The following is a 21,989-nucleotide window of genomic DNA, read 5'->3' on the forward strand; positions in this document are numbered from 1 at the left end:
TGTTTAAAATGTGTACATGCATGTAATCACAACTCAGTTGAAGACCCAGAAATTTCAGCAATCCAGAATGCTCCATCCTGCCATTTCACAGACAGCACTGCATCTCCAAGGTAGCTGCTTATTCTCAATTCACCACACATTAGTCTGCTTCTTGAATCTTCTGTACACAGTGTGAACTGTTGTGTCAGGTTTCTTGTACAGGTCATTATAGGTAGTATGCTACTGTGTGAATAGGATGGTTTGGGTGGTTTCTAGATTTTGGATATTAAGAATAAAGCAGTTATGAATATTGTATCTGTTTTTTCATGGACATGTGCACTCATTTCTGTTGGATATATCCTGGGCTATGGGGTAGCTGTATTTTTGCCTTGTAGTTTTCCACAGTAACTGTATCTACTGACAATCCTCATAGTACGAGACTGTTCGTTTTCTCTACTTGATACCCACCAGCTAACATCAGTATTTTTCATTTGAGCCATTTGGTGGAGTGTGTAGAATCCCATGATTGTGCAATTTGCTTTTTTTTTTGATGACTATAAGATTGTACAACTGTTGACCTTTCCTTTCATTGGTGTTTTTGTTTTGCTTCTTTAAAAAAAAAATGGTTTAAGAAAATGGTCTGTCTCCCTTCCTTCCTTCTAAAGGTGAAATGTTTGTTAGTCTTTTGCCCATTTTGTATTGGTTTTAAAAGATTTTTTTTTTCAAGTCTGTATTTTAATTCCAGTTAGTTAACAGTGTTATATTAGTTTCAGGTGTATGGTACAGTGATTCAGCACTTCGTACATCACCTGATATTCCTCACACATGTCCTCCCTAATCCCTATCACCTGTTTCACCCATCCCCCAACCCACCTCTGGTAACCATCAGTTCTCCATGGTTAAGTATATGGTTTTTTGTTTCTCCCTCTTTTTCTTTCCCCTTTGCTCATTTGTTTTGTTTCTTAAATTCCACATGTGAGTGAAATCATATGGTATTTGTCTTTCTCTGACTTATTTCACTTAGTCTTATACTCTCTAGCTCGATCCATGTGATTGCAAGTGGCAAGATTTCATTCTTTTTATGGCTGAGTAATATTCCAGTGTGTGTGTGTGTGTGTGTGTGTGTGTGTGTGTGTGTGTGTCTACACATCTTTATCCATTCATCATTCACTGGACACTTCAGCTTCTTCCATAATTTGGTTATTGTAAATAATAGTGCAGTAAGCACGCATGTACCCCTTTGATTTAGAGTTTTTGTATTCTTTGAATAATTGCTAGATTGTAGGGTAGTTCTCTTCTTAACTTTTTGAGAACCTCCATACTGTTTTCCCCAGTGGCTTCACTAGTTTCCACCAACAGTGCAGGAGGGCTCCTTTTTCTCCACATCCTCACCAGCACCTGTTGTTTCTTGTGTTGTTGATTTTGGCCATTCTGACAGATGTGAGGCAATAGATGATAAGTGATGATAACATCTTTTCATCTGTCTGCCATCTGGATGTCTTCTTTGGAGAAATGTTTATGTCTTCTTCCCATTTTTAATTGTATTATTTATTTTTTTGTGTTGAATTGTGTAAATTCTTTATATATTTTGGGTACTAATCATTTATTGGATATGCCATTTGCAAGTATCTTCTCCCATTTTGTGGGTTGCCCTTTAGTTCTGTTGATTGTTTCTTTTGCCAAATTTGTGCAGAAGCTTTTAATTTTAATGTAGTCCCAATAGTTTATTTTTGCTTTTGCTTTCCTCGCCTCAGGGGACCTACTTGAAAAAAGTTGCTATGACCAATGTCAGAAATTACTGCCTGTGCTCCCTTCTAGGATTTTTATGGTTTCATATCTCATGTTTAGGTCTTTAATCCATTGTGAATTTATTATTGTGTATGGTGTAAGAAAGTGGTCTAGTTTCATTCATTTGCATGTAGCTGTCCAGTTTTCCCAACACCATTTGTTAAAGAGACTGTTTTGTTTCCTTTGGATGTTCTTTCCTGCTTTGTCGAAAAGTAATTGACCATATAATTGTGGGTCCATTTCTGGTTTTTCTATTCTGATCCATTGATTTATGTGTCTATTTTTGTGTTAGTACAATGGTGTTTCGATCACCACAGCTTTGTAATATAACTTGAAGTCCAGAATTGCGATGCCTCCAGCTCTGCTTTTCTTTATCAAGGTTGCTTTGGGTATTCAGGGTCTTTTCTGGCTCCACAGAAATTTTATTTTTTTCCACAGAAACTTTAAGATTGTTCTAGTTCAGCAAAAAATATTGTTGGTATTTTGATGGAGATTGCATTGACTATGTAGATTGCTCTGAGTAGTATAGGTGGTTTTAAGGAATTCCATATATATTCTGGCTACAAACCTTTTGCCAGATGCATGCATTCTGAATATCTTCTCTATGGCTTCAAGTCTGTGGCTTGTATTTTTACTCCCTTACTGGTATCTTTTAATGATCAGAAATTCTTTTTTTTTTATGAGCATAAACTCTTAATTTTAATGAAGTCAAATTTAATTTAATGAAAAAGACCTTTCTTGCCACCCCAATTTTGTTTTTTAGCTACCAAAGTGATAGAGTTGTTATTTTAAGTAGCCAGTATTACCTTGGTTTTTACAAGAGATGATTGAGAATTTCTGAAAATCAATAGTATTTATCAACAAAGGTGGCTAGGTTTTTTATTGTCCTTTGCTTCTTCAAAAAAAAAAAAAAAAGATGTAGGGGCATCTGGGTGATTCAGTCAGTTAAGCATCTGCCTTCCACTGTGGTCATGGTCTCAGGGTCCTGGGATCAAGCCCTGAGTCCGGTTTCCTGCTCAGCAGGGAGTCTGCTTCTCCCTCTCCGTCTGCCCCACCTCTTGCTCTCTTAAATAAATAACATCTTTTAAAAATGCTGTAAAATGATGGTCAACATACTGGAAATACATTCTTGCAGCTTTGATGAAAAACAAGTCTTTAATTCCTTTATTATGTAAAGAACCCTAGCAAATAAATACCACATATCACTATCTCGAGAGAAAAATGAATTAAAAAGATTAATACGTGACTTTTAATAACATAAGAACAGAATCTTACCAAAATGTAAATAAACATTAGCTTAGAATGGGAAAAAATGTTCAGCTTATTAACATGTTTACATGAATGTGGTAAGGGAAAGCATTCTGTATATCTTTCATTATCTAATTAAAATAATTTTTTTTTGTTTCAGTTGATAGTGTTACATTAGTTTCAGGTGTACAACATGGTGATCCAGCACATCACTTTACATTTTACTGTGCTCACCCCGGGGGTGGCTACCTTGTGTCATCATATAACACGATTACAGTACCACTGGCTGTACATTCCCTGTGCTGTGCCTTTTGTTCCCGTGATGTATGCCTTTTCATTAAATGCTAAGTGGTATTATTATACAGTTTTGGAAAAATATTCAAAAATTAAAATGGATTTTCTTGGTAGCTCTGCACTGATTTTATTAGTAGTTCCTGGATCTCCTTTCTCACCTTAGAAATACTGTCACCTCTAAAAATATGAGCAAAATACATGTTCAGTCTATAACAAAGAGCCAGATGTATTAAGTTATCATATTTTAGGGGCACCTGTGTGGCTCAGTCAGTTAAGTGACTCATGATTTCAGCTCAGGTCATGACCTCATAGTTTGTGGGATCTAGCTCCACTTTAGGCTCCAAGCTGAGTTCTCTGAAATTCTCTCCCTCTGCCCCTCCCCCACTCATGCATGCTCTCTCTCCCTCTTTCTCTCAAATAAGTCTTTAAAAAACAAGTTATCCTATGTTAGCACCCCCAAACCAAATTAAAATGAAGCATATTGGACATCCTGTCACAGTACAATTAATTCATTGTGCCTGGGTGTTCAGCTTGCCCAAAAAGCTGACCTTTGGGAGTTTGTTTTATCTTGTATCTGTAGCATACCGGCTGGTGAGATACCACTACCTGACCAGGCTATTCAGGCGTGCTCAGACTGGTCTGCAGACATGTATTGCACAGCAAAAATTCACACGTAGTGATTGTTCAAACTTTAAAAAAAATTTTCTAACAGTGTCATAGTTTTGTATATTGACTAAGAAATGTCCTATCTTTTCTCATAGGAGAGATTATTTCATTCAATGTTTTCTACGAATTTTTCACCATTTGTACCTCAATAATAACAGAAGACAAAGAAGGTAAATGTGTGCCTGGGGGAGAGGTTGCGGGGGTAGGCAATGCAAAGTACAAATTAAAAGAAAAATCTAAAAATCTAGATAGAATTAGAACTTGTACTATCCAGGCTTACTCTTCAAATTCTCTGTATGTTGCATATAGTTTAAATATCTTGGGCAGCCCGGATGGCTCAGCGGCTTAGCGCCACCTTCAGCCCAGGGTGTGATCCTGGAGACCCGGGACTGAGTCCCACATCGGGCTCCCTGCATGGAGCCTGCTTCTCCCTCTGCCTGTGTCTCTGCCTCTCTCTCTCTCTGTGTCTCTCATGAATAAATAAATAAAATCTTAAAAAAAAAAAAAGATCTTTAGCAAATTTTTAGATGTGAATTTAAAACTATGTTTATTTTGAGACCACTGTGATGGCTATTAAAGTTTAATCCAGGGGCACCTGGGTCACTCAGTGGTTGAGCATCTGCCTTCAGCTCAGTGCTGATCCTGGAGTTCCAGGATCGAGTCCCACATCGGGCTCCCAGCATGGATCCTGGTTCTCCCTCTGCCTGTGTCTCTGCCCCCCCCCTATCTATCTATCTATCTATCTATCTATCTATCTATATATCTATATATCTATATATATATATATATAATGAATAAATAAATAAAATCTTAAAAAAAAAAAGGCAGTCCCATGAGGCTGTTTGAATGGGTGAAGTTTGAACTAAGGCGTGAAAGACAGAGTTTATAATGAAGATGAAAGGGAACAACATTCCAGGCAGAGAGAACTATAAGTTCAAAGACGCTGAGACAGGATTGAGCAGCTTGGAGAACAAAAAAATAAAGTTTAATTCAGGGAGGTAGAAAGCTTGGAAGTGTTTCAGGATTCTAAATATCCTTACCCTTTCACCTAGTCTCCCTTATGCTATTCTTCATGCTTTAGTACAAGTACCCACTCATTATCTTTATGTGCATAATGATCCCCGCCTTTCCTTGAGACTCAGGACAAATCCTGTCCCGTCGTTTCCAGCTGAGGGACCCTGTGTAGACCAGGCTCATTTCCCATGTTTTTTTCTGGCAGGCCCCCAGAATGCAAGGCACAGGATGGCTTACGTTGATTTACCATTATACCGCTGCTCGCGTTAGAAATCGGCCTGTACCTGACCCTAGAAGTGTTCAGCTGTAGGTAGCCATTCCTGAAGGGGATTGTGTTGGCACGTCACATTAGGTGCGGCTACGCTAGCTACACCCAGCTAGCTGTCCGTGGACCAAAGAAGGACCCCTGATCCTTTTCCCAGATTGTAATTTTCCCTGGAACTGTGTGCTCTGAGATCAGTATGACGGGATCTGGCCAGTGTGACGGGCACAGCAGTTTGAGCTTGTTAAGGCTTATGACACTAGGACGCTACTTAATTCTTACTACTGGATTGAGCAGTTGTCAATATCAATAAACCAGAATTAAGTGTCCAGCTTTGATCAATTATGCTGTTGTAACTGCAGCTACATGTCTCTTCTTTAAATCAGGTCATCTACTACATGGGCGAAACATGGATTTTGGAGTATTTCTTGGGTAAGTAAAGATCGTGGTGAGTATCCATTCTTAAGGAAGGGTATGTTGTATTACAAATCGATGAAAAGTAAATCCCAAATCATGCCCAAAATATGATCAGAAGTGAAGATACTGGTTTCCTTAGTTTTTTGTTTGTTTGTTTGTTTTTTATAAATATTTTATTTATTTATTCATGAGAGACAGAGAGAGGCAGAGACACAGGCAGTGGGAGAAGCAGGCTCCATGCAGGGAACCTGACATGGGACTTGATCCAGGGCCTCCAGGATCATGCCCTGGGCTGAAAGTGGCACTGAACTGCTGAGCCACCCAGGCTGCCCTGGATTCCTTAGATTTGAGACAAGATGGGCACAGTATTTGTGAGTCTGTAACGAAGCTGAAGCTAGTAAGCAGAAATCTAGAGCATGTTTGAAGGTCCCAGATGCAAGTCCGGTTTATTGCTTAGAAAGGAAGAGCATTCTGTTCTATGTCTACTTAACATTCCTAAAAAAATGTAATGGCTCTTTTGTTGAGTGGGCTGTTGTACTGGGTTATTTAGATTTAGCCTCCATTTTATCATATGGAAAACGGAGAGTAAAACCACTCATGTCATAGAGTTCCTGGGAGGCTTGCTCTTTATGGAGTAGGGAGAGGAAGCGCCTGATACAATGCCTGGCCATCATCATTATTTTTAAACGAAATCTGTCTTTTGTAGGTGGAACATAAACAATAATACCTGGATCATAACTGAGCAGCTCAAACCTTTAACAGTGAACTTGGACTTCCAAAGAAACAATAAAACTGTCTTCAAGGCCTCAAGCTTTGCTGGCTATGTGGGCATGTTAACAGGATTCAAACCGGTGAGGAATCCGCTGTTACGTAACTTTACAGGTAGCTCTGTGTCCTCTTTTTGCTGCCTGTGAAAGATGGGGGTCTAAGAACCCAAGAAAAATATGAAGCCCTGGTTCTTCATCCCTTTGCACTTCCTGTCACCATCATAGGTGTGAGCTCACGGGATAGAGAAGAGTAGAAAGGGAACGAAGGTTTGTTTCTGAGCCTCTTCTGAGGAAAAAGCGTGTGGCTGGCTGTGCAGGGCTGGAATAGGATATAAATCTGGCACCTGGTCTTCAGTCTGCCGCTTAGACAAGTTGGGCGTTTACTCTCTGCATGTCCTTTTTCTCAGAAGAGTGTGGCCAGTAACATCCCACCTGTTCACTTCACACACTACACGCGAAGATGCTCTCAACTTCTAAAAGCTGTTAACAGAACGTGATAATCCAGTTTTGACTCTGCACCCCCAGCCCCCATTCCAGGGGTTGGCACACCTGGTATAAGTACGCTGCCAACAGGGTGGCCGAGGTTTCTGACTTCGTTGCTTTGTCTTGTTTCCAGGGACTGTTCAGTCTTACGTTAAATGAACGTTTCAGCATAAATGGCGGTTACCTGGGTGAGTAGAGAGTTCTTAGTGGGAATTCCGTAGATGTTTTGAGAGGAAGGCTGGGCTGTGTCTTGGGTGCGTAGTCTCACCCCATTGCCGGCCTGTGACACTGTGTATGTTTGATTTCTTCCAGGTGTCATAGAATGGATTTTGGGAAAGAAAGATGCCATGTGGATCGGGTTTATCACTAGATCAGTTCTGGAAAATGGCACAAGGTAATCGGTTTGATTGCTTTATCATCAAACTTAATATTCATTTTAAATATATTTTTTGTTGGAGATATGACAGAACATTAACATTAGTTTAAGATGTACAAGAAAATGTGTGGGGATTTGTATATATTGTGAAATGATCACCACAATAAGTGTAGCTAACACCCATCGCCACATAGTTACAGAAACTGTTTACTTTGTGTTGAGAACTCTTAAGGTTGACTCTCTAGCAACTGTCATATACACAATACAGTATTATCATCTATTGTCACCACGCTGTCCATGGTATACCCAGGAATTACTATTTTAGAACTGGGAAGTTTGTACCTATTGATCCCCCTTTACCTGCTTCACCCACCCCCCATTCCTCACCTCTTGTAACCACCACTCTGCTCTCTGTATTGGTGAGTTTTCCTAGGTTCTGCATGTAAGTGATAGCCTAGGGCATTTGTCTTTCTCTGACTTATTTCACTGAGCAAAATGCTCTCACAGTCCATCCATGTTGCCACAAATGGCAAGATTTTTTTGCGACTGAGTAATAATCCGTGTGTGTGTGTGTCTAATGCAAAGAATGAACTGATTTATTTAAAAAGTGCTAGAGATAGTGCCAGCATGAAGGGTACCTATTTTTTATTGATGTACAAAAACCCACTCATACCAGAAGAAAATTTGTAACATAAAATCTTCATTTAAACTGTTAATATCTGTTAACCTAGTTTAATTCTGCGCTGGTGCAGAAATCTTGTAATAGTAGCTAGCACCATATCCAAGTGATCTAGAATAAATGGGTATCTGATTTTTAATGAGTTCAAGGGAGTAAGATATAGTGGCTTTTCTGAAAATCCACTTTGATTTCTAAAAGCCCTAGTTTTCAAGGTTACTTTCTATTCCCTAAGTTCTATAAATAGTAATATTATTTCCTCTTGATCTGTTGTTGACTAAAAGGCTTAAACAATAAGGGTGGAAGATAATTTCTTGAGGCCATTTGGTTTGTCCTTCACATTAGGGGATATTTCAGATCTTGGTGTTTTACCACATGGTGTCAGCGGTTGTTCCTCCATGAGCCATTGTGCACCACCCTTTTTTAAAAGAACATGTTGGGCAGCCCTGATGGCCCAGTGGTTTGGCGCCGTCTTCCACCCAGGGTGTGATCCTGGGGACCCGGGATCGAGTCCCACGTCGGGCTCCCTGCATGGAGCCTGCTTCTCCCTCTGCCTGTGTCTCTGCCTCTCAATCTCTCTCTCTCTCTCTCTCTCTGTCATGAATAAATAAATAAAATCTTAAAGAAAAAATAAAAAAAAGAACATGTTTCTCAGAGACTTGTGTTCCTTTAGTCTCCACAGCTAAAAATTTTTCATTCCAAGTCACCTAAAAATGTTTACTTTTTTCTTTTTTGGTGTTTCTATGTAGTTATGAAGAAGCCAAGAATACATTGATCAAAACCAAGATACTGGCCCCAGCATACTTTATCCTGGGAGGCAACAAGTCTGGGGAGGGTTGTGTGATCACACGAGATAGAAAACAGTCTTTGGATGTATATGAGTAAGTACACGTGTTCACACAAAGTAAGCAGAAACTAAAGCATAGACTGACATATTTATGAGTTTAAGGTAGGAAGCCTAAGCAGAATTTCTTCTTTTCTATCTAGACTCAACCCCAAGCAGGGTAGATGGTATGTGGTACAAACAAATTATGACCGTTGGAAAAATCCTCTCTTTCTTGATGATCGCAGAACACCTGCAAAGATGTGTCTAAACCAGACAACCCAAGAGGTACATTCACATGTCATATGTAGAAAGAAATGGTGACCTTTAAAGATTATCTTAGTTGTGGCATTTTTCTTTGGCCTTTGAAGAATTGATAAACTTTCTGGGAGTATCGCTGGACAGTCTGTACTGTTTTTGTTTTGAATCTAAAGATCAAAGTTGTATTGTACTTGCCTTTTTGACTCTAATGCTGGACACCATTGTGTGAAGTTGAATGACAAACAGGCAAGAATTAAGAGGGCAGAAGAGAGAGAAAAAGTTGTTAATGTTAATCCAGTTAGCTCTGTTTCTAACTAACAGCGATGCCAAGGGCAGTTCTTTAGGGGGATTGCGGGGAGGTAGACAAGAATATCATTGTTTCTGATGACCCATTTTTGTGCATAAGGCTACTGACATATGCATTTAATTTAATGAACTCAATTATTTTTGTGTTTTAGAATATCTCATTTGCAACCATGTATGATGTCCTATCAACAAAACCTGTCCTTAACAAGGTATTTAAAAAAAAAAAAATATATATATATATATATATATACACACTTTTAGGAAAATAACTTGGTCCTGTGTTTTATTTTTCCCTGTTATCTTGGATCAGTTGGAGCTAGGACCCCAAGTCCTGTTCCCCTTAAGGTTGATTTTTAAAAATGTTTTATGTGACTAAAACAGTAACTCCTGGGATAGGACAGATTGATTAATGTTGTTATGTTGCTTGATGTCCAAATTGGTCAAAGTACTGTTTCCAGTTTTACTTCCACAACATTTATATGTATCCTTTTACTTTTGACTTACCCTGTCAGAAATTTCATGCTGTACACAACTAACACCTAAAACTCAGCCAGGTCTGAAGTCTGTTTACAGACAGAGTTTTGTGCCCGCATAGTTTCCCCCACTGTGTTAGAAACGCAGTAAGGCGGGGAGGGGCCTGGGGGGCTCAGCTGGTGAGGTGTCTGCCTTGGGCTCAGGTCATGGTCCTGGGATCGCGCCCTGCTTTGGGCTCCTTTCTCAGAAATCCTTTCCCCCTGCTCATGCACGCTCTGTCAAATAAATAAAATTTTTTAAAAAAGAAAGCAAATGCGCTAAGGATAAGGACAGCCACAGCTGAGCCGGTACAGTATACGCCGTTAGGTTTTGCAAGGACCATTGTTGAGGAGGGTCGAGGGTTAAAGTGTTGTGGCGAAGCAGTGTCCTACTTAGGAATAAGATCTCTAAGGAGCTGAGGGGATTCTTTCCTGAGCCTATTTATATTCATGACTCGGAATAGTGGCTCTATTGAAGTTAGTTGTTTATTTTTTCAGTTGTATTCCTAAATGGTGAACTATAATTGTTACTGTTTGTCTTTGTATATTTATTTTTATGACTTTATTTATATACAATTTATGTATTATTTTATATTAAGTAACTTCATAAAGCAGTTTGACATGTATAGAAATGCCAGTAGAAGTCAGGACACCTTAGAATTGGAAAGATCCTTAAAGTAAATGTAACTTTTCTTTCAGCTGACTGTATTCACAACCTTGATGGACGTTACCAAAGGTCAATATGAAACTTACCTGCGGGATTGCCCAGACCCTTGCATAGGTTGGTGAGCACACACCTGGCCCCTAGAATGCTCTGTCTGTGGCATGAAGATGGAAACTCACATGCATCCACCTAGTGCAGCCGTCTGATGTCCTTGCAAAGACCAAGACTCAGCAGTTTCTTGTGGAGGCATGGGCTTGTCTTTCTTAGGTTTACAGTTCACAGACTATTTTTGCCATAACAGTTGATTCTCCTCATTTACAGGTAACTTCTTTATGTACAAAAATCAATCATCTAGAATTTACAGTTTCTCTTCACTTTGACATTTGGGGATGGGGATGGGCAATGACATATGGGACCCACCTCCATAGAATGAAGCAAGAATCTTGGTGGGTGTTGAATCCAGCACATCTGTACATTGTTCAGTTTTTCACTTTAATCCATATATTTCTATGTTTTTCTTTCCTTCTGGTTCCAACTACTATTAAAATTAGCATTCTGTGGTCTTTGCTGTCTGTGACAGCAATGTAATTTCACTAATTTTGATTGGAGGGGGATGAGACAGACATTCAACTGTGTATTAATCTTAATAGGCAAGAATACTTGAGCTTTTGACCCTGAATAGAAGCAATTTTTTAGGTTCATTAAGTAATCCATGTATAAGGCAGCCTTTCATGCACAGAATTGACACGTCCCTTTTTTCATAATTACTCTACCTCCCAGAAACTCCAGGCAGTTGTTAACTTCAGAAACTGAGTTCCAGGTTCTGTGAAGAGGTCAAAGCCTTGTGAAAATTGAGAGGTGAACCCATAAACTTACATAAATATCATTCATGTAATAAATGTTTAGTTTCTCTGATCAATATGTATTTTTAAAAAACTTAAGTTACTAAAAGTGTTTTTCAGAAATCAGTCTATTTATGAAAGTGCTAATAGAACTTATTAACCTTTCAGACATTAACCATTAACTGTGAAATGCATGCCAGTTGGGCAAGACTGTATCCACTTCATTTTGTATAATGTCGTGTACTCATGATGCTCAATAAACAATCCCTGGAAGTACTGTCAGCAGTCACGTATGCAGATTCTCCGGATACCCACATGCTGGTGTGAGGGCGGCAGTTATGGAGAAATGGAAGCTGAACACAGCATCTGAATTAAATTATAAGGGTTATGTAGGTGGGTTCTTCAACTTATGTTTAAATGGCCACTATCTTACATGACTAATCTTACCACCTCTAAACCCAGTGGTGTCAACAGGACACAGGTGTGCAAAGGCTACTTTTCCCTTGGAAGGAGGTGCTTCCACAAAACTATAGTGATGCTAGTACTGTCTTAGTGAAGTGAGAGGGTTACAAGAGGACTTGTATTAAAATAAGATTTGATTAAAAAAAAAAAAACAACCCTCAAGAGTGCCTGGCTGGCTCAGTCGCAGGAGCTTGCGACTCAATGTTGGGAGTCATGAGTCCAAGCCCAATGTTGGGTGTGATTACTTAAAAAAATAGATAAAATTAAAAAAAAAAAAAACTTCAGATTTTGTCCCTCTTATAAAAATGAAGTCAGGTTGACTTGTATTTTTTTCTAAAGTTGTAGCTTTTAATATTCATAATAAATACGTGAGATGCTGTTTTAGACCAGTTCCTCAGGACCACATCAAAGAATATGGAGGAAGTATCAACTGGCAGTAAGATTCTCGGTAATGATGCTCAGTGGTAAAAAAAAAAAAAAAAAAAAAAAAAAAAAAAAAAAAAAAAACCACACTTATAAAATAGGATATAGAGTATAAGCCTTATAGATGTACTTAGGCATAATTAGATACACATCTGGAATATAGAAAGAGAACGGGGAGGGTGTTTATCAACATGTTCCCACTGGATGGTGGTAGTAACTGCTGTGTTAATTTGGAGAGGACATTAGTAAGACTACAGGTGTACTTCATTTTATTGCACTTTGCTTTAACTGTGCTTCACAGATACTGTTTTTTACAAATAGGTTTGTGGCAGCCCTGCGTCAAGCATGTCTAGCAGCACCGTTTTCTAACAGCATCTGCTATTTTGTGCCTGTGTCACATTTTAGTAATCCTCACAAAATTCCAGGCTTTTTCATTGTTACTGTATTTGATTTGGTGACCTACCTGCCGCCCACCCCGCCATCTCTGTCCTTCTCCATGGGCCTCCCTACTCCCTGAGACACCGCAGTATTGAAATTAGGCAAATTTAGAACCATACAGTGGCTTCCAGGTGTTCAAATGTCCATTTATTTATCGATGGACACTGTGTTGCTTCTGTGTTTGGTTACTGTAAACAATGCTGGTATACATAGGGGTGCAGATAACTCTGAATTAATATTTTCATTTTCTTTGGGCAAATGGCCAGTAGAGGCATTACTGGATCGGGTGGAATTGCTGTTTTTAATTTTTTAAGGAACCTCCGTACTGTTGTCCAGTACTGTTGCTGCACCAGTTTGCATTCCCGGCAGTGCATGAGGGTTCCTTTTTCTCCACAGCCTCACCTACACATAGATGTTAATCTTTTTGATAACAGCCATTCTGACAGGTGTGGGGTAATATCTCATTGTGGTTTTGATTTGCATTTCCCTGGTAATTAGTGATGTTGAGCATCTTTTCATGTGTATGTTGGCCATCTGGATGTCTTTGGAAAAATGCCTATTCAGATCTTCCACCTATTTTTAATAGGATTTTTCTTTTTTGTTATTGTGTTTTAGGTGTTATGTATTTTGGATATTCTTCATTGGATAAGTCATTGGCAGGTATCTCCTCCCATTCAGTAGGTTGCCATGTCTCTCACTGTAAATGAAAAGCTAAAGTTGACTAAGCTTAGTGAGGAAGGCACATAGAAAGCCACGAAGAGCTGAAAACTAGGGCTTTTGTGCCAAACCTGGCAAGTAGTGAATGCAAAGAAAAAGTTCTTCAGGGACATTGAAAAAGTGCTATTCTGGTGAACACACATAGGTTAGAAAGCAAAACAGCCTTACTGCTGATACAGAGAAAGTTTTAGTGGTCCGGTAAGAAGATCAAGCCAGCCACAACATCCCCACAAGCCACAGCCTGATCCAGAGAAAGTCTCTAACTCTCTTCAATCCTATAAAGGCTGAGAGAGGTCTGGAGAAGCTGCAGAAGAAAAGCTGGAAGCCAGCAGTGGTTGGGTCCTGAGGTTTAAGGGCAGAAGCCATCTCCATAACATAAAACTTCAGGGTGAAGCAGTAAGTGCTGATATAGAAGCTGCAGAAAGTCACCCAGAAGATCTAACTCAGATAAATCAAGGAAAGTGGCTCCACTAAACGACAGATTTTCAGTGCAGATGAAAGAGCTTTCTTTTCAAAGATGCCATTTAGGACTTCCATAGCTAGAAAGAAATCAAGGCCTGGCTTCAAAGCTTCAAGGGACAGGCTGTCTCTGTTAGGAGCTAATGTACCTGGTGACTAAGTTGAAGCCAGTGTTCAATGACCAGTCTGTAAACAAAGCCCATGGTTGAGGCCTACAGATCAGAAATAAAAGACTTCTTTCAAAATATTACTGCTCATTAACAATGTACCTGGTTACCAGAGAGCTCTGATGGAGATGTACAGGATTCCTGCTGTTTTCAGCCTGCTAACAACATCCATATTCTGCAGCACATGAATCAAGGAGTAGTTCTTTCAAGTCCTATTATTTAAGAAATACATTTATAAGGCTGTAACTGTCCTAGACAGTGATTACTCAAATGGATCTGGGCAATGTAAATTAAACCTTCTGGAAGGAATTCACCATTCTAGATGCCATAATCAATTGTGATTCATGGAAGAGGTCAAAAATCAGTGTTAACAAGAGTGTGAAAGATGCTGATTCTAACACTCAAGGATGACTTTAAGGGGCTTCAAGACTTCAGTGGACGAAGTAACTACAGATGTAGTGGAAATAATAGAACTAGAATTAGGAGTGGAGGCTGAAGTGGGGGGTGGGTGCCTGGCTCAGTAGAGCATGCAATTCTTGATCTTGGGGTTGTAAGTTCAAGCCCCATGTTGGGTAGATACAGGTGTGTATGAACTGCTGCAATCTCATAAAACTTGAATGGCTGAGGAGTTGCTTCTTATGGATGAGCAGAGAAAGTGGTTTCTTTAGATGGAATCTACTGGGGAAGATGCTATGAAGATTGTTGAAATGACAGGAAAAGATGGAGAATATTATATAAACTTAAGGAGCAGCAGGGTGAGAGGACTGACTCTAATTTTGGAGGTAGTTCTGTGGGTAAAATGCTATCCAACACATCAGTATGCTAAAAAGAAAGGAAATCATTTGATATGGGCAGACTTCATTGTTGTTTTATTTTAAGAAATTGCCATGGCCAACCCAGCCTTCAGCAACCACCAATCTTTATCAGTCAGCAGCCACCAATATCCAGGCAAGACCTTCCACCAGCAAAATGATTATAACTTGCTAAAAGCTCAGATGACAGCATTTTTTAGCAGTAAAACACATTGTTTTTTCAGTTATAGAGCCATTGCACAGTCAATAGTCTACGGTATAGTGTAAACATAAACTTTTATATACCCTTATATGAAACCAAAAATATTTGACTCACTTTACTGCAGTGGTCTAGAACCAAACCTATAATATCTTCATCAACGTATGCCTGTTCTACTTTCACACCATCAAGTTGAAAAATCATAATTCCAACAATCATTAAGTTAGGGACTGTTAGTATATTAATGAGGTTTGTAAGAGACAACTTGAACTCAAGCTCTATAATGCAATTTGTTTTCAAAATATTCAAATCCATAACTTTCTGTAAATAGCTGGCCCAAACATTATGAGTCTGGGCAGATGAACTGATAATTAAAACTCTAAATTAAAGTTATTTAAAGGCACAGGATTCCCTTCTCTGTTCCTTAATGGAAAATGAGCCAAGCAGAGACACCAATGATTCTGAGGAAGAAACCAGATGTATAAAGACAACCAACATTAAAGTAGCAATTAGAATTATATGGCAAGAACAAGAAATGATCACTCTTCCAGACAAGGCAACTGGGCAGCTGTATTTGCACAGTGAAACATGTGACATCTAGAGCTCATTGTTTCTTACAGGTAAAGAATACTCTTTATATTAAGTAAAACTGGGCAATAAACAAGAAACATGCCAGTCTAACTTTTGAGTAATATGAGAATGTTTTCTACATAGTATATGAAAGAGATATATTATTTAATATAGTTATTTCCTAACTATATTATTATAGTGTAATTACGTTATTTCTAATATTTATATTATTTATTGTTATTCCTACTGTAAGAAAAATGCTCTTAAATTGGTAAGTCCTCCGTGACTAGATGTTGGGTCTCTATTTTTCATGATTTTTTTTGTTTTTTTTCTTACATTTAAAATTGTCAAGCCATAAATAATTCTGGAATAAATTCTAAGGCATAAATGATTATGTCAGTTTAAATAAAAATGCAAATTCATGGTTGTATGGAGGATATACATTTATTAACAGTGAAAAAGCAGCTATGCAAAGTGAATGTTACAAAATACAAAGAGTACCTGCACAGTCTGGTGAGCTATTTTAAGCATTCTCTCAACCTGCATAAGGTTCTCTCATTTTCACCTTTTCTTCCTTTTATCTATAACCAGATTTTCAACCTAAACATTAACGAATAGGAATATTTATTGCCTAAACTTTGAGCAACAGTTACTAAGGAAAGGGTCAAACAAGTTATCTGATCTTCAGCCCCAGAGATTTTAAAACTGAATTATCTTCTAAAATAAAAAAGAGTAGATGACAGCAACTGTAACACAAGTCACAGGTGCTAGGAAAATAACTCCGATAGGATTGGTCTTCCACTGGATCGCACTTTAATCTGCAGGTAGAGAGACACAGCCATAATATGCGTAAGGCTTGGCTTGAATGTCAACATGAAATTCTCCCCTTTTTGTTCAGAGTCTAGAAAACATACATGTATAGAAACTTAAGTATACATATAATCTAATTTGTTTCAGCTTCCCAGGAGTCAAACTGGGTTAAGAATTCCTGATTCTGAATGGTTATCTGAAAAGGTTTTTAGATTAATGTTGGGAGAGCTATACTTCACATAATTAGCAATTTAATAAATGTCCTTAAAGGGAAATCCTCATTTAACACTCCCTGACTGGGCATTATAATTTTACATTGAAGTATATGGCAACTAAGAATTTTGAAGGAATACCAAACCAAATTCTTTGGGTATTTCAGTAAATTGTTAATAAATTTTAAAGACCACTAACTGAAAGTAATTCTTCATATTTTATTCAACAAAAAACCTGTATGACTGAATTGTTAACTGGCTGTGAAGCCTTAGTTGGGTATATTGCAAGTTTGCAATCTAAAGATAATTCACTTTTGAAAAACTGAGTTACTTGGTGATGAAGAAATTCCATACATATTCATTACTTAATACTTCATTTGCAGATCTGCTTCTCTCTCACCACACACAGAATCAACTGCTATGCTTTGGTCTTAAAATTACCATCTCAAAAGGCAAGCTTGTCTGAAGACATACAGAGCCTTGACATTCTGGTACATAAAACTTAGTTCTGTAAATCCCTACTTGAGAGGGTTTGGTTCTTCATGTAAAATTTATCACAGTGTTACTTGTTTGTGCAGAAATACTCCCTAATTATATTACTTTTTTTTTTTTTAAAAGACCGTGGCAACATAGATAGGAACTGAATTCTGGAAAATATTTATCTGATAAGGACATGTGTTCTAAACATCCAATTTGAACAGAATATTTATATGCTATAATAACTTCACCAATGTCTTAGATACCTTTATAACTTGCCTGTTCTTGCACAAGAATAAGACATGCAGGTGTCTAGACCCAGCAGCAGCAACACTGACACTATTTGGAAGCCTGGTCTAATGGCTGATCTTACTAAATTCTGTATTTCTCTAACTCTTGCTCTTCTCTGAATATCCAAATCATATAGAAGGGTGACTTACTGTATAGAATTCAACATAATTTCCAAAAAAAGTACTTTACAGAGAAGTCCAAACTTTATTTAAAACTACATCTTAAATTTAACTATACCAAACATCACAAAGGAAGGGGAAAAAAAATCGACAGAAAAATTTTTAAAAAAAGGAAAGAAAGAAGAAAACCCCAGAGTGTATCAAGGCTGGAATCTGTCCAGAATTCAGTTTCTGATGTTTTAAACTGCCACGGGCAGAAATTAGCACACCTATCAAGAATGCAGTGTCAAACTAATTTACATCTTTATACAGATCAAAACAGATGTTTATTTAGTGCCAAGTTCATATATGCATTGACTATGTAAAGCGAGTTAGATGAGCTTCTGAAGACCTCTCATACGCTTTGGGCTCCCACTGTTTCTGAAAAACAGAATAATGCAGTGTAAGTTACTGAATTAACACCTTACTTACTAGAATTTAATACTGTTCTCTTTCATTAAAACTTTTATTTTTATTTTTTTAAATTTTTTAATTTATTTATGATAGTCACAGAGAGAGAGAGACAGAGACATAGGCAGAGGGAGAAGCAGGCTCCATGCACCGGGAGCCCAACGTGGGATTCGATCCTGGGTCTCCAGGATCGCGCCCTGGGCCAAAGGCAGGTGCTAAACCGCTGCGCCACCCAGGGATCCCTCATTAAAACTTTTAGCATAAAGTTATTATAAAGGAGATACTAATTTAGTTTAAAAATAGGTAACGGTTTCCATTTGAAGATTGCATACTGAGCAGATACTTCTTAAGAAAACTCCCCACCAGAAAAGAAAACTATATAAAACTGACTAAATCTCAACCAACAAGAGTGGCTGGGAGGGAAAGCCGGCCAGGAGATGACAAATCCCTGGAATGCTCAACGCAGATGGAGACAAGATGAAGGGAGTGGGGCTCAGCCTGGACCCATTAGGGGGCAGCAGGTGAGATTCTAACAAGGAGAACTGGGCTCAATACTGGGAAACTAATTGAAAGTTTGAAACTTAGTCTATGCTTCTCTTCACACCTCATTTCTAGGAAAAAAAAAAAAAACTCTTGTATGATTTTTTTAAAGATTATTTATTCATGAGAGACACACACAGAGAGAGGCAGAGACACAGGCAGAGGCAGAAGCAAGGTTCCATGCAGGGAGCCCAATGCGGGACTCGATCCCAGGTCTCCACGATCAAGCCCTGGGCCGAAGGCAAGCACCAAACGCTGAACCACCCAGGGATCCCAAAATCTTATATATATTGATTAATGAATTGATAGAGTAACAAAAAGAAAATCGTTTGATTTTGATGTAAGACACATTCTCCTCTGGGTGGCCCAGGGGTTGCGCTATTAGATCCATAAAGAAGGAAATCTGGGATTATCAATTGGCTCTCCAATGAGTCACCTTTACACCAAATGGTCTTCAGAAAAAGTAAGTTTTAACTATTAGTTACAAAAATGTGTTTTTATAACCTTAATGTAAGAAGATGAGTAAGAGTGGACAGAAAAGGCAGAAAGAAAAGGTGGTAGCCGCGGAGTCATGACCAAAGCTAATGGAACTAGAAAACAAATATATTTAAAATAAAGGTCATGAACAGAAAAACCAAAAATAATAAAGATCCAAATGCTCACTTCTCATATGGAAGAGAGGTCTGAATTTTTTAAATTAAGAAAAATTATAAGTATATTAATTCAGAAATATAAAAGGTCTCACCCAGAAGAACTAAAAACCAACAGTTAAATGGGATACTGCCAGGTTATCATGAATTCTTTTGTATCTTTCCTTCTTAAATTATGTGCATCTCTTACACTGCTAAAACTCAAGATTTTAAAAACAAAAAAATTATCTGATAATACCATTTTACAAATTAGGCAATGGACCGAGACTTTTTACAGAATTAGGCTTCCCTTCCAGTATTTGGCTTAAATCTTCCAAGTACTAATAGTGGATTTAAAAAACAAAATGATGGTACCAAGGTTTGTTAATTTTTCAGTATGATATGGTTGAAACTCTTACCAGGTTCTTTTAGTGTCTGAGAATTCCCAGCTAATTCTTCGGTCTGCATTTCACATAGTATTTCACCAGATAAATGGTTTTTCTGTTGCTCTTCTACCATTTTCTTCCTTAGATCTGCCTTTGAAATGAAGGAAAAAAAAAAAAAAACCTGAAAAATCAGTTTTCATCCCAGTAGTATTTGTTATATAAAGACAAGTTTAATTAAAGAGAGCAAAATACCTCTGAGTATATTGTCAGTTTAAGTGGTAAATCTTCAACTTTCACAAAGTCTTCTTCATCAGATTTTTGACTTATGTTACCAGATTCTGCTTCCTGTAAGATAAATTATATTTAATGAAGGCAATCTACTCTATCTTGGATCTAAGCCTTTAAAATCATCCATGTCAACAGATAAAATGGATTCTTAAATAGGAGTATACAGCAGTAATTATATCCTATTTGGTTTTTCTGTGTTCAGCTCTATGAATAAAAGCAAAGCTGGAGTGCACAGGACAGGTCGTGCACTTGCAGCTATGGGGCATGCTGTCAAGCATTTCTGTCTCCATTTGAAAAAAAACAAAGAGCCAGCTTATTATGCAGGTTAGAGGAAGAAACAGTAGTTACACTGAGGACTAAAACAATCAGAACAAGAATTCTGGTTTTTTGATAATTTTGTGGAATCCCATCAGAGTGTATGCAGCAGAATATAAGTAAACATTTACAGGCTTTCAGTATCAACTCTATGGAAGTTCAGAAAGATGAGGCATGAATCTAGTAACTCACTTCTGTGATCACTTCATTATTCTCCTACTTCTCCTTTCTGATTTTTAATGGTATCATTTTACCAATTACTCAAGTAGAAACCTTAGATTTTTCCTCTTTCAACATTTCTCACCCATCTCTATCTCTCATTAAGTTTGTACTTGATATTCTTATGGTAAGGGAGCCTCCTAACAGCATTCTTGATAACATTATCTTACACAGTCATGAGATTCATCTTCAAAAACCATGACTTCAGCCATTTGTTATTCTTGTGCAAAAACCTTCAGGAGTGTCCCTTGCCTAAATTTCAAATTCAAGTCCCTCTATAATTGGACTTTATTTCAATTGACTGCCTCCTAGAGCAACTCTGTAACAGAGGTAACTTTCAGAGTTGTAAATGCTAATTTTTTGTTTGATGAAGCCATCAAAACAGTTAAGTTACTCTACTGATGTTTTTGAAATATTATATAGACTTCCTTAATGAGAAATTATGAAATCATAATTGTAAACTATATCTTTAGGAAGAAAACTGATGTTAATTAAAAAAACAAAACAAAACAAAAAAACAAAACACACATTCCTGCTTAGACCTAAAAGTATATTGTTAAAAATCCCTCAAAAAAAAAAAATCCCTCAATTTTCGCCGTCTATAAAACATAATTCAAGATCCAAAAAGTAACTTACTTGCTATAAAATTAAACTGAAATGAAAATGTCGAGAGAAAAAAAAAAAACAAAGAAAAAAAAAAAGAAAGAAAGAAAGAAAGAAAGAAAGAAAGAAAGAAAGAAAGAAAGAAAATGTCCAGAGTAAAACTTATCTACTTACATCCTAGGTACAGATTTGCTACCATATATGTCTTTCATTTGCCATATATAGAGAAGGAGTCTACTGCTATCAAACTGTAAACTTTCAGGTTTATCAAAGATTTATGAAATGTTCTAAAACTATTGAGATGCCAAGCATGGGTTCTGTAAGAGATTAATGATGATTCACAAATTTGTTCAAGATCTGAACTTGAACTCTCTCAAGGTTGCCACCTAAAACTCAAGATCTGGGTCATAAATTTATAAAGAAGAATAGGTTTTGAGATGATCATCCTAATTCACTATCACCCTTATGTTCAAGTTTAAAGTAAGTTTGAGTAAGAAATATCTTTCAGCAGTTTCTAAACCTAAATACAAACATAAACATACCTAGTCTGTGTTTACAGACTGAAAATGTTAACCTGAAAATGAAGAAATATGCACGGAAATGAAATGTAAATGATACATACATAGTCATTCACTAACACTGGAGATTCAGTATCAGGACTTCCAGCCAGAGAGCTTTCAGGAGTTTCTTGAGCAGATTTAACTTCTTTGACTGTAGGCACCAAGGTTTCGATTTCAGGTAAAGGTAAAGGCAAAGGGTTATTATTAGGCTGTTTAGATGAATCGATGGTAGTCAGAGAGTCTTTTTGGACAGCGCTATTCAAAGGCTGCTCATTTTCCAAGATATTGAGGTAACAGGGTTTCACAGGAGTACTATCTTGGTCATCTGTTATGAAAAGAAAGTCTTATCATTAGTGTAATGCAACAGCTGTTAAATTTTAAAATTACACCAACTAGTATGTATGAATGAATAATCAAGACATTTAAGACCCAAAAAAAGAGACAATTATAAATTTTTCCTTATCA

The 21,989-nt window shown here is 37.6% G+C and overlaps 2 protein-coding genes across 19 annotated transcripts in view; one reads left to right on the forward strand and one right to left on the reverse strand.

Annotated features, from left to right (window-relative positions):
* The window catches only part of ASAH1 (N-acylsphingosine amidohydrolase 1), a 47,241-nt gene extending 35,586 nt beyond the window's left edge, over positions 1–11,655 (forward strand). Inside the window, exons 6-14 of the mRNA XM_055334993.1 lie at positions 4,071–4,145; positions 5,638–5,683; positions 6,375–6,519; positions 7,052–7,106; positions 7,231–7,312; positions 8,720–8,851; positions 8,958–9,081; positions 9,513–9,569; positions 10,572–11,655. Coding sequence (XP_055190968.1) covers positions 4,071–4,145; positions 5,638–5,683; positions 6,375–6,519; positions 7,052–7,106; positions 7,231–7,312; positions 8,720–8,851; positions 8,958–9,081; positions 9,513–9,569; positions 10,572–10,661 — 806 coding nt within the window. The 3' untranslated portion in view covers positions 10,662–11,655. The remainder of the gene's footprint in view (positions 1–4,070; positions 4,146–5,637; positions 5,684–6,374; positions 6,520–7,051; positions 7,107–7,230; positions 7,313–8,719; positions 8,852–8,957; positions 9,082–9,512; positions 9,570–10,571) is intronic.
* A 4,388-nt stretch (positions 11,656–16,043) lies between these two features.
* Positions 16,044–21,989, reverse strand: part of PCM1 (pericentriolar material 1) — an 88,022-nt gene continuing 82,076 nt past the window's right edge. For 17 of the 18 annotated variants that reach the window (XM_055334982.1, XM_055334973.1, XM_055334975.1 and 14 more), the window contains 4 exons: positions 21,587–21,849; positions 19,792–19,884; positions 19,573–19,690; positions 16,044–17,954 (listed from right to left, as the gene is read on the reverse strand). In XM_055334982.1, the coding sequence (XP_055190957.1) occupies positions 17,929–17,954; positions 19,573–19,690; positions 19,792–19,884; positions 21,587–21,849 (500 nt within the window). In that variant the 3' untranslated portion in view covers positions 16,044–17,928. Of the gene's footprint in view, positions 17,955–19,572; positions 19,691–19,791; positions 19,885–21,586; positions 21,850–21,989 lie in introns of those variants that run through there. The other variant, XM_055334989.1, reaches the window with a different exon arrangement.

The sequence above is a fragment of the Nyctereutes procyonoides genome, unplaced genomic scaffold, assembly GCF_905146905.1.
Source record: "Nyctereutes procyonoides isolate TBG_1078 unplaced genomic scaffold, NYPRO_anot_genome, whole genome shotgun sequence".
NCBI lineage: Eukaryota > Metazoa > Chordata > Mammalia > Carnivora > Canidae > Nyctereutes > Nyctereutes procyonoides.